We start from the raw sequence: 12792 nt of genomic DNA on the forward strand, positions 1-12792 counted from the left end.
ATTTTAAGCAGGAAAAACATCACAAATATTTTTTTCCTCATACCGTAGAGGGTTAATTCTAGGGTAATTTGCTTCAAAAACAATCACAAGGGGGCAGTAGAATCACATGAGGTCACAGACTACTGTAATTATGCTCAGTTTTTCTAATTATAACAAATTACAGCATAATTGACCATTTCACTCGCACAGAGGCGAATGTGACCTTTTAAAACTAATGAGCTGCGGTTAAAGACAGTGATTAGTAAAGAAAAGAATTCACCTGAGAAAACCAAACTGGACAAAATGTATATAACAGATTGCTTCTATATGTTTGTGTGCAAATAACAGTAATGATGCAAAATGAGTTATAATTTGCAGGCCTAAAGGAAGAAATGCTGGCAGAGGGAGTGGAATAAAAAACTTGACTCATCATCATGATGATCATCATCATCATCTTCATCAGGTATGTGCGGTGTAAATGAATTGTGCTGTTTCTTTCTCATTGGATGGCAGCGCGGCTCGGTCAGACAGGAGGGGGTGGGGGTTTGGCTTTTCTTCTCCCTAAAGACAGTATTAAAGCATCATTCCTGCATCACTGTGGAGGAGAAAGAGAGAGAGACGCACACATCTTCATCCGTGTTGCTGCTGCTGCTGAGCGCAGGAGGAGAGCGGTGAGTGACTTCACATCACTGACAGCTTGCGTCAACTCTCATAATGCAACACTGATATTCAAACAGAGCTGATATACAATGATTAGGCCTTGCATTTCATCACATTTAACCCGTTTAGGTGAATGCATTGGGTCAGGAGGATTTATGACTGTTATGCATGTCTGTAACATCTTGCACTGGTCTATTATTAGACACATGCATTGCAAGAAAGCAACACAGATGGCATGGACATTCATGCATGTTGTGCAATTAATGTGGCGTGATTGGAATTGATCTTGAGTTTGTGCCACTCTTCTTTGGTGGAGTTTGGAATTAGGTTTTAGTTGCACAGATTCAAATCTGCTTAGCTTCGAATGAGACAGCTCATCAAATAGTTGTGAAGAGCTCAGAGGGCTTTTGAACAACATCCTCAAAAAGCTGCTGATGAGTGTGCGTTATGTAATGGGAAGTTGATTCTTTTCTCTCTGGGCCGTGCTTTTGTGCGCGAGACGGGGATCTGACGGCATTCGGAGGCGATAAACGCTGCTTGACAGACACATCTACAACTTTTGTGAGCTTAAAAATAACGCTTTTGCTTTTGCATATCAAAGCTTAAGAGTCCTTGATCATAGAAAAGCAAAACTCAGTCTTAGGAAATGTGTGTTTTAATGGCTCAGGGCGCCTGAGAAGAATAGGTCACGATCGCATCCCATCCAGGTTCCTTGTAGACAGTCTAAACTCCAGCGTTCTTTCAGCTCAGATCTTTCTCTAATTCCTCAACGCTCGACTGGCTGTGTGTGCGATTAGCGGCTTTCTTTGCTCTCAGCTATCGGATCTGAAAATACAAAGCTTATAGAGCATGACTGTTGACACTTTACGAGACTTAATGGAAGCTTCTACTTCCTCAGCACAGGATGCTGAAAATGAAATGTACTCTACAGTTAAAGTGATCACTACTCTTAGGTATTAACCCTGTAAAACATATTGATGCATCAAGCTTGTATGGCTCATATAGTATGACATAGTGAGAAAATGGATGAAAAAACACCTCAGAGGCCCAAACTGAGCAAAAATATGCAATTTGTTGCATACGTGATGCATGTTTGAAGGTGGGCGTTTGCACAATTAAAGTTTTGATCATTTAGAGTCCTTAGAAATTCGCATATCAAATATAATACAGTAGCTTTATAAAATTAATAATAATGCACATGTTTGGCAGAATTTTTGGAACCTAGCTCTTGTTTTCTTTCAGCTGTTGTTTTCTTTCAGTGTTGTGATGAAGGCTTTGGTAAATCCTCTCTGGGCGCTGCTTTCACCATATGAGAGATGTGGTGGGCTATAGCATTAATGAAATACTGGAGAAGCAGCTGTGTGCTTTCCTACCACAGACAGATGGCCAGGACATCACACACCTGGGAATAAAGCTCCTGTGCATTGATTGTAAGCATCAAAACATGTTGGCATGAAATGGCATGTGCAGTGTTTTCCTTCTGTAATGTGACAAACAGGATATTCAGGCAGAAACAGACTGGGCAAGAGTTGGTTTTACCAATCAGGAATTGATTAGACTGTGAAAAGTGGTTTGTGGTGACGTCAGCCCAGCCAAATGCAGTTTGTTTCATTTTGAGGAAAGCTTGGAGATGTGAAAACACATTGTGCATTAGTAAATAATTTACAATAAGACCAAAAAAATGTGCATTATTTTAACCATCAGGAATTGTTTGGATGGTGAAAAAATTACTTTGCGATTAAAAAATGTTGCACAACAAAAATATTTAGGCCTAAATTTAGGACTTATGCATGTTAATTAATTAAAAAATATTTGCTCAGTTATGGATTATACAGTTTTAACTCAATAAACTTAATTTAAAACTTACAGTTTAAAATTAATAAACTTAAACTGATGGCACATAAACTAAATGGGCACAAAACCGTCAGGATTTCTAAAATCAAAAATGATGGCATGGTTTATTATTAACTATTTGCATCTAAAAATCATGTTCACTGGGAAAACAATTTGATTAATTCAGTTAAAAACATGGTTAAAAATGGTTCAAATATTGTTATGACTGAGAAACAAGCTATATTTCATTGGATAATATGTATGAGATTGAAACAAACCTGATTTATTGATGATCTATATATGAACCTGGTTATTATACACCACCAGTCAAAAGGTTTTTAATGTTTTTTTTTAAAGAAGATTCTTATGCTCACCAAGCTTGCATTTATTTGATTCAAAGTACAGCAAAAACAGTAAAAAATTGAAATATTTTTACTATTTAAAATAACTGTTTTCTGTTTGAATATGTTTTAAAATGTAATTTATTCCTGTGATCAAAGCTGAATTTTCAGCATCATTACTCCAGTCTTCAGTGTCACATGATCCTTCAGAAATCATTCTAATATGCTGATTTGAAACAACTGTTCAAGAAACAATTTATTATTATTATTATTATTATTATTATTATTATGAATATTTAAAACAGTTGAGTTGAGTATTATTATTATTATTTTTGAAAGAAATTATATAAATTAATACTTTTACTTAGCAAGGATGCTTTAAATTGATCAAAAGTGATGATAAAGACATTTATAATGTTACAAAAGAGTTTTATATATTTATTTAAATATTGTTCTTCTGAATTTTCTAGTCATCAAAGAAAGAAACCTGAAAAATTCTACTCAGCTGTTTTCAACATAATAATAATAATAATAAATGTTTTTTGAGCAGCAAATCAGATTATTGGAAGGATCATGTGACTGGAGTAATGATGCTAAAAATTGGAATTTAAAATCACAGGAATAAATTATATTTTAAAATATATTCAAATAGAAAACAGTTCTTTTAAATAGTAAAAATATTGAACAATTTTACTGTTTTGGCTGTACTTTGGATCAAATAAATGCAGGGTTGGTGAGCAGAAGAGACTTCTTTAAAAAAACATTACAAATCGTACTGTTCAAAAACTTTTGACTGGTAGTGTATATTTAGTAGTGGTAGTGTATACTAATAGAGTTTATTAGTTTATGTTAAAACTGTGTAAATCTTATATTTTTTCATTCAAATACATAAATGTAGGCTTAAATATTTTAAGTACATCTCTACATCGTTCACAATAAGACAAGAAACGTGTATTAAGAAGGTAAAAAAGGTCCAATTTAGTTTCTTTTGACATTAACGTTCTTCTTTTCCTCTCTAATCACAACTGCAAAGGGCCCGAAACTGAGTCTTGAGGTACACCGCTCACTTTTCCAAGGGCTGCATTGAAAATATCTCCCCTGTAGATTTCACTGGCCGTTCAAAAGCATGTAAAAATAAGGGTAACCCTATTTGACAGTCCACAGCCAGCTCTGCATCTTCATCGTGCCTTCACGCAGCCATGGATTTAACACTGTTCTGCATCCGTTAACTCGAACGGAGACTCATCAAAATGGTGGTAAAGGGATAAACTTGTTGGGGTTCTCAGTAAGCCGGTAAGCCGCTTCTTACCAGTGAAGCTCTTGACGTCTAGAGTAGGTGGATGATCTTGTGTGTGCTGATGCTGATGTTGGTGTGCGTTCTGTGAGAAGAGAAACGGCCAAGTGTTTGTTACAGGAATACGTTAAGTAGGTCAGATACAGTGTATCAAGGCTTTTAAAAATTTTATGCATGCACTTTCAGTGACAGCATCACGGTGGTGACGTATCAGAAATGTTCCATGCAACCACTGCTTTTCTTGTCTCGTTACAGAGCATGCATTAAATGCTTGTATAAATCAAGTATTAACCCTGAGACATGAAATGGTAGTCGGAGGAATCCAGTTATTCGAAATGGAGCAGTTTATTGAACTTTAAGTATTAAAACAAAACTAAAAAAGGAGGGAAACAGCACCTTGGTTTTATTTCAGATCCCCTAACTGAGCAAAAATTTAGCAATTTTTCATATTTAGATAACCATAAAGTAAGTTGAAATTCTGATAGCTTAAAGTTAAGATTGTTTTTTGTCTGTTCAGATCCATTTTTCCAGGTTGTTGGGCCTTTTGCAGTGGACGTGCACACAGACACACACTCGCACGAGTGCTGTAAAACCCCTTGGAGGAGCGCATTGTATTGTAGAGCTAAAAACGCCTCGGTTTCTATTTACTTCATGTCAGTTTGTGGAGCATTTCCGTGGGCTAGTGACGCTTCTCCTGCCCAGCAGCTGCTGATGAATTCCAAGTGACATGGGTTTTTCTCTTGGCAGAGCGCGAGGCAAACCTGGCGTCGCTGTGTTCCGGAGCCGCTTGCTGAGCGAGCCTTTGCTTTCCTGTTATGAAAGCTTCCTAACACCTGATTTATTGTGTTCACAGAAAAATCAATGTACATACAACTTTTTTTTTTAGTCATTTTAGTGAAAGCAAAGAGATGAGAAATAATTTGTAGATGAGGGTGGAAATACAAGCTGGATCTGAATCATCATCTCCCATATGAGTAACACGGCTTAATGTGTCTGGAGCATAATGCAAAGTGCACACTATAAGAATGAAGCATGGCAGCCTGTGATGTTTTACAAAGAGCAGTGGTTTATTTTTGAGTCTTTGGCATAATAATATAGTTTTAATATTTTAAATAAGATTTTGTTTTATTGGAAATTTTCTGGTTTCTCTGTCATATTTATTTTGCTATTTTAGTACTTTAATTTAAACACTGTATGTAAACACTGTAAAAAAAAAAAAAACAGGGCTGTGTGATAATTGCGATATAGCTTAGTACAATTATCAAATTGTCTGATGTGCTGGGTGTTTCTGAAGAAAGCACACAGGACATTTCATTATTATAATGATCAAATATTTAAAACTTTTTGTAATTATTTTGTAATATATTTTAAATATAAAGCACTTTAAGACATATAAAAAAGACATAATTTAGCAAGCCTGTAACCACCTAAATCAATGATTTTAAAAAAGGATTTTTAGTAAATCCAGGTAATTTACCATTGAAATGTTATGTTTTTTAACGTTTATAACGTTATGACGCCAGCTGTGGTCCTGTCTCCTTAAAACTTTGCATGCTTTTTCAGAATCACCTGTCGCATGTGCTTTTCCTTTAGGCTTTGTAGGATTTTGAGTCAATTTGGACAGGCCCCTTTTCTAAAGGACCCTGTTATAGCTTCCCAATAGGGTAAATTTCAACTTTTTTTTTGATAATTATTGACCTAGAGATTCTACAGAATTATACTGCAGTGTTTTTTTTTTTCCAGATTAAGCAAAAAACCTATGACTAGTTTGGAAAAGTAGTGTTTTTCATTTTTTTTGTAAACTTTTTGTAATTATTTTGTAATAAATATAGCTGCATGCAGCGATTACCGGGGTTTAAGCACTTTAAGGCATTTAAACACATATTGAAAGACATATTGTAGCAAGCCTGTATCCACCTAAATCAATGATTTTAAAAAAGGATTTTTGGTAAATCTGGGTAATTTACCATAGAAATCTGATGTTTTTTTAACGTTTATGACTGTGGCGCCAGCTGTGGTCCTATCTCCTTAAAACTATCTCCTTTCCTTGAGGCTTTGTAGGATTCTGAGTAAATCTGGACAGGGCCCTTTTCTAAACGACCCTATTATAGCTCCCCAAAGGGTAAATTTCAACCCTTTTTTTCATAATTATTGACATAGAGAGTCAAGAGAATTGTACTGCAGTGTTTTTTTTTTAAGATTAAGTGAAAAAGCCTAGGACTAGTTTGTAAAAGTTATTTTTTTATCTTCTCAATCATTTAACAGACGGTTTGATTGACAGCAGTGGTTCTAGAGGCAAAGTTGTCCAGAATGAGGAGTTATATCGTATGATATGAGTATCACATGTATGTGTGAAAAACCGTACAACTTACTTGAAAAATGCGATATTGCCCCCAGTGGCTGATTTCTTTCAAATTTCTCACAGACTTTTGAGGCCGTGAGTCAAACACACCAGCTGAGTTTCGTTCTGATCGGCCTCTGTTAACCTTGTCCAATAGGTGCTCAAAATTCATCGGCCAATGGCAGCCGTGTTTTTTTTTTTAGATATGCAAATGTCCTTACAGCCACTTGTGGCACTTTGGACCAAGACCGTCCACAGCGATTTTCATGTTAATAGGACAAATGGTTGTGTAGGTATAGCCATTTTTATGTTTTTCCCCTGTAGCGCCACCAAGTGGTCAAACGCTGCACTTTTTGTCCTGTGACCTCAAATTGAACTCTTACATAAGTGTTCTGAGTTTGGCAAAGATATCTAATTCCGTTCAGGACTTTTGAACCCATTTTGCGAACCCTGACTTTTTTTTGATAATTATTAATATTTACTCTCCAGAGAGTCTTTCTGCACTGGTTTGGTTCCGATCGGACGAAAAACCTAAGACTAGTTTACAAAAGGATTTTTTAAAAAAAAAAATCCAAAATACCTGAAATTTTTGCCAGGCTCACGATTGAATCAGTTTTGTGAGCCAAGGATTTCAACGACATAAGACACTTGAGCCTGCAGTTGGCAGTTTAGGAGTTACAAGCGATTTCGTACTTTTGATCACTGTAGCACCCCCGTCAGGCCGATTGGGGCGAGCATTGGTGACGTTGTCGGTGGTGTGAGTACTATCATCCCTCCAAGTTTCAGGTCTCTACAATTTAAGGTTTGGTCTGCACGATCAGTTTTACATGAAAATTGCTGATCCTTGCCCATTCTAACAATTACAATAGGGTTTCAGCGCTACACGCTTAAAATATATTAGAATATTAGAATGTTTTTGGTACTTGCAATAGTAATTTTAATAACAGTAATATATTTTATTTTTTATTTTGAATTAAGACATTTAATTCATTTTCATAATAATGTATTGTTATTTAATATCAAAGAAGTGAGCATGCAAATGTGTTGTTAAATTATTAAAATATTAACTTAAAATCTCATGTAAAATATTTTACATTTAATGGTTTTGGCTGACCTATAAGTTTGGGAAACCCTGTTTCACAGGAAGAATACATTTTTCAGGAGCAATAAATAAGTCTGGAGCAACACATGAGGATGTGCAAATGAGATTGAACAGTACCAGGGTTGCCAAATATACACACAATTTATCCAAATTACAAAAAGATGCAAACTGCAGCATTTTACATGTGTAAGCATCTAAACTTCTTTTGGCCCACTAATTTTTCTTTGATAATGATAGGGCTGGCATGTTTGTGTAAACACCATGCTTTAATGAGTTTACACCAGCACATCTCTCTGTTTACCACCCACTTGACAAATAACAGCCCCAATTAATCCCAGCATCTCGTTATCCCTTATCTCATTAACCTGCATTCCGCTTGAAGTGAGATACCTTGATGTATTTAAATACTGTATTCTGGAAGGTTGTGGCTGGTTTGTGAACAAATGGAGCAATAGGGATGGAGGAGAGCAGGTGTTTTTGCTAGAGGCGGCCGGTGGTTGGGGGTCTACAAGCCCCAAGGCGTATATAAATCACAGAACAAGAGCTCACTAGAGTGTATTATAGGTAATAATATCAGCCGTGCTGGAGCAGCTGAGGTTATAGATTGTGAATGTGGGGATGTTGCCAACCTCAGGAAGGTGTGGAAAAGAAGCAGCCTTTGCCAAATCCAGGCGTGCTGACATCGCTGATCAAACCGACTCGGTATCTTGTGCCAAGCGTCTCATCTGGCTCCAGAGCGTGATGATGTGGCATTTAGGTTTTAATATGTGAAATCATTTGGCTAATAAAGCTCTGTTGGCCTGTGGTTCTTCAATGGTTTTTTTGCAGCGAATTAGGTTCTGCACAGGTTCTTTATTGGCATTAGTGGTTTCATGAAGAACCTTTAACATCCGTGGAACTTTTCAACTGGACAAAAGATTCTTTATAGTGGAAAAGGATTTGATAAAGGTTTTTAATTGACATTGATGGTTCCATTAAGAATCTGTAACATCAATGGAATCTTTCAATCGGACAAAAGGTTCTTCGGGTACCTCAAGAACTCTCTGCTTCACTCTTAAAAATAAAGCTTTTTTATTGGCATTGATGGAGAACATTTAGCATTTGTAAAACCCTTCCATTTGACAAAAGGTTCTTTATAGTGGAAAAAGGATCTTCAGGTCCTTCAAGAACTCTCTGCTTCACTCTTAACATTTGTAAAACCCTTCCATTTGACAAAAGGTTCTTTAAAGTAGAAATGGTTTTGATATTCTTAAAATAAATGTTCTTTATTGGCATTGATTGTTCCATTAAAAATCTTTAACATCCATAAGGGTTCAAACAGATAGTGTATGAAAATGATATTGCAGGACTTTCTAGGACTTTTCAAGCACTACTTTTTTGATTTTCAAGGACTCACTTATGTCTTCTATTTCAAATTCTAAAAAAAAAAAATAGATAAAACATATACTAATAAAAAATGGCAAAAATAAAGTGCTTTACTTCAGTATTACGAAAATATACTACACTTTTTTTATATAGTATAGTATATATAGTATATACCATAGTTAACCATAGTTAATTTTCTTAAGGGATTTGTATTTGTGTTTACTTTCTTTTTTCTTTTTGTTTTTAGAATTGTGCTGCCTTAATGGTTTGATGTTTTCTACTGTTTAAGAAAAAAAAATCCGAAATCGTTCCGAAATCCCGATCTAAAGCAAAAGATTTGTAAACCTGCTCGGAAGTTTCGAGCTAACTAAAATAATTCATAATAGGCCTACGCAATTTGAAGTCCAGATCTGAATCAAGTGATTCGCAATGCTGCTTCAAAGTTACGATCTAAAGCAAAAGATTCACAAACCCGCTCTGCTGTTCTGATCTGAATAACGATTCACAAACCATCATTTCAGATCAGGACTCAGAGTGCGAATCACAAATCATTTGACTTAGATCAGGACTTCAAATCGGATATCGCGAATCGTTTATTTGAATGATTCAATTCGCAAAAAGATTCACAAACTCGCTCTGAACTAAATTAATTGATTTGCGATACACGCTCTGAAGTTCTCACCTTAATCAAATGATTCACGATACTCTAGTTCCAATCTAGATCAAATGATACACAATACGCAAATTGAAGTCTCAATCTGAAACAACAGATTCGCAATTTGATTGGAGCACTTCGAAACAGTGAATCATTCACAAGGAATATTTCTATTTTCAAGGGTTTTCCAGACCTTAAATTTCTTCACAGAAATCTTCTTGACATCTGTAAAACCTTTCCATTTGACCTTTCCGTTTTGAAAAGGTTCTTTATAGTGGAATAATCTCCTTTAGATGATTAAAATAAAGGTTCTTGATTGGCAATGATGGTTCCACAAAGAACGTTTAACATCTGTAAATCCTTTCCATTGGACAAAACATTATATATAATGGGAAAAGGTTCTTTAGATGATTCAGATGTTCTTTGAAATTGTAAAAATAAAGTTTCTTTATTGTCCATGATTCCATACAACTAATTGTGGCTCCCCAAAGAACTTTTCAGTTTAATAATTCTTGAAAGTACAATTTTTGTAACTGTGAAGAACTTTTTAAAAATTATAAAGAAACTTTTGATTTTAAATGTTCTTCACGGAACCACTGATGACAGTAAAGAACCTTTATTTTAACAGTGTATAGAATTATTTGAAGATACTAAATGTTCTTGATGTTTCATTGTACACTTTTAAAAATAAAGCATACAAATTTTTACAGTGATGCCAAAGAAGAACTATTTTGGTTCCCCTAAGAAACAATTTTTTAGTGTGAATAACATTTTAATGATCCACTATAAAAACCTTTTGTGGAATGAAAAAAATCCATGGGTGTTAAATATTCTTAATGGAACCATTGATTCCAATATTAAACCTTTTAAGAGTGTAGGTTCTTCAGATCAGTGGTTTCTTAGTTTGTTAAAGTGCCAAAATATAGTTTTTTTTACTAAATATTTTCGTACAGCATCAAACTGTTTAGTTTCATATAGAAGATTTAGTGTATTTGTATCAAACTCGCCCAAAGATTTCCTCAGCTGTGCTTGCTTTTTATGCGACTGTCTGGATTTCATGGCTCAGTGCTATTGAATTTGCTTTAGCCATTAATACAATAATGCAATCAATGTCCTGAATGTCCCAGCATAGAAAATGACATTTAGGGCACATTGATGCACTGCCTCCAACAACTGACCCTAGACCAGCTCTTGATCTATTGTAGTCTGTGACAAAGGGTTTATGCGGGTCTTAATTCACCCTTCTCAAAATTAGAGCCTTAAATTAGAGCTGAAGGTCTGAAATGTTGCATGCATTGCAAAAAACTTTTGACAAAGTAATTTTTTTTGACCTCACTGGCTAATGTTCTTGTTTCATCATAAACTTGCTTCATTTTGATGAATTTCTTTGTGTTCTCCTCCATTTATTACATTTACTTGGTCTTTAAAGGTTTAAATTTACCTTCAAAACTTGCAGAAATAAAGCCAAATGTCTCCCTTTATCGTTCCATAAATGCGCATCTCTGTCTGCACTGGATGTTATTTGTATATAGCTTAGTTTAGAGTTGCAAGCATTTACGTTTAAGTGCAAGGCTGACGTTTTTGTCTGCGTCGGCATTTTCGTATAAATCCAAGCTGCTTTTTCAAGCAGCTAATGCAAACACATTTGATTTTTGATGCATGTTTCAGTGGAGCCTTTGAAGATCCGGCGGGCCTTTAGAGACGCGCGTTCATACGTAATAGACATGCTTTCTATGGAAACGGCTGATGAGATGAATAGTGACAGCGCTGGTGAGAGTGTGATGTAATTTCTGATCATCACTCTCCCTCTATTTCCCCTTTACTCGGTCTCCGTGTCCTCCTCCTCTTCTTTTCAGCCCCAGATGGCAATCAGTCATGTCCTCCGTCACCTCGACATTTTCAATCAGCGTTTGGAGCGTCTCTGTGGGGACGGAATAGAATTTGCCCAACACGCCGGAAAGAGCGATGCATTGACTCATTAATGATATGACATGCTGTAATGTCAAAAGGCACCGAGCAGATTTCACTTTCGCTGGAGATAAAGCGCAAAACAGCTGTTGTAATTGCTCTACCTTTGAAAATTATTTCCTGACTGATGCGCATCCGTATACGCAGCACGATGTGCCTCTAAAATCCCCTCTGTTGGTTGATTGTGATTGGGTGATAATACGGACAGATGGGGCCGCTGGGAGTTTTCGGTCGTATATTTAAGCGTTTGCCGCTGCAGATGTGTTTGGCCGCGCGCTGGGCGTAATTGACTATTGTGCTTATGTGCTTTAGGACCGGCTACAAGATGTACGGCAGGCAGATGGAGACCGCCGCTGGAATCGAGGAGCTGACGGACGAAGAGAAGGAAATTATCAACAGCGTGCTGGCGAGAGCCAAGATGATGGAGGCCATGGAGCAAGAGAGGATTGGGTGAGACGCTGACTTGACGTCGTTGTTTTGTTCGATTCCCCTGGGAAGCACAATTGAGATGTCTAAGTCAAGTATAGTCAAATCACCTTATATTGCGTGTTATACATCTGACAAAGTCGATACTTTAGGTAGGGTAAATCTTAATGAAGAACTCGTCTCTTGAGATATTAAAGAATAATATATGTGCAATGAAATTTTCCTTTGCTCATGAAAAATTGTCCCAAGTATCTGTTCTAGAGACCAAATAGAGACTTCATTAAAGCCTCTTGCATGTCCCTGCCAATATCCAGCAACTACTAAATTGTGCCTAGCAGTAATTTTGATCGAACAATTAATTATATGTGTATGTAACCAGTGTCACTGTAATTTTGGCTGGATCTGAAATAGGTAATGCCATTGATATTACCTGTGAAGTTAACATATAAAGTAGTCAAAGTGTTCAAAACGTGCACAATTCAGTTGAATGATAAAGTTGACCTTATGCTGTTTTATGTTCATCTGCTTCCCCCATTTCCTCTTTTTACTCTGACAATCACATTATATAGTCTAATACAATCAGGTACAACAATAATTTGTTAAATATTTATTACAATTTGTACTGATAAATTCAATATTCACTTAAATAGTTTAGCTGGCTGGATGCTTTCAACTGATTTCCTATTGAGCTGAATGGCAGTGCTCAAACTGTTTAAAATACAGCGAATTAATCTACAAACTCAATTGTAATGCACAATGTTTGCAGCTAACATGTATTTTGAGGTGCAGCTTGTCATTTTAATGGAGTGTTTTCATTAGTTAGCACTA

At 36.0% G+C, this 12792-nt stretch overlaps 1 protein-coding gene across 3 annotated transcripts in view; it reads left to right on the plus strand.

The window, feature by feature from the left end:
* The first annotated feature begins 267 nt into the window (after nt 1–267).
* The window catches only part of rph3aa (rabphilin 3A homolog (mouse), a), a 33098-nt gene continuing 20573 nt past the window's right edge, over nt 268–12792 (plus strand). For all 3 annotated transcript variants that reach the window (XM_051121507.1, XM_051121509.1, XM_051121508.1), the window contains exons 1-4: nt 268–284; nt 358–442; nt 547–650; nt 11851–11988. In XM_051121507.1, coding sequence (XP_050977464.1) covers nt 283–284; nt 358–442; nt 547–650; nt 11851–11988 — 329 coding nt within the window. In that variant the 5' untranslated portion in view covers nt 268–282. The remainder of the gene's footprint in view (nt 285–357; nt 443–546; nt 651–11850; nt 11989–12792) is intronic.

Source organism: Labeo rohita, chromosome 10, assembly GCF_022985175.1.
Source record: "Labeo rohita strain BAU-BD-2019 chromosome 10, IGBB_LRoh.1.0, whole genome shotgun sequence".
Lineage (NCBI taxonomy): Eukaryota > Metazoa > Chordata > Actinopteri > Cypriniformes > Cyprinidae > Labeo > Labeo rohita.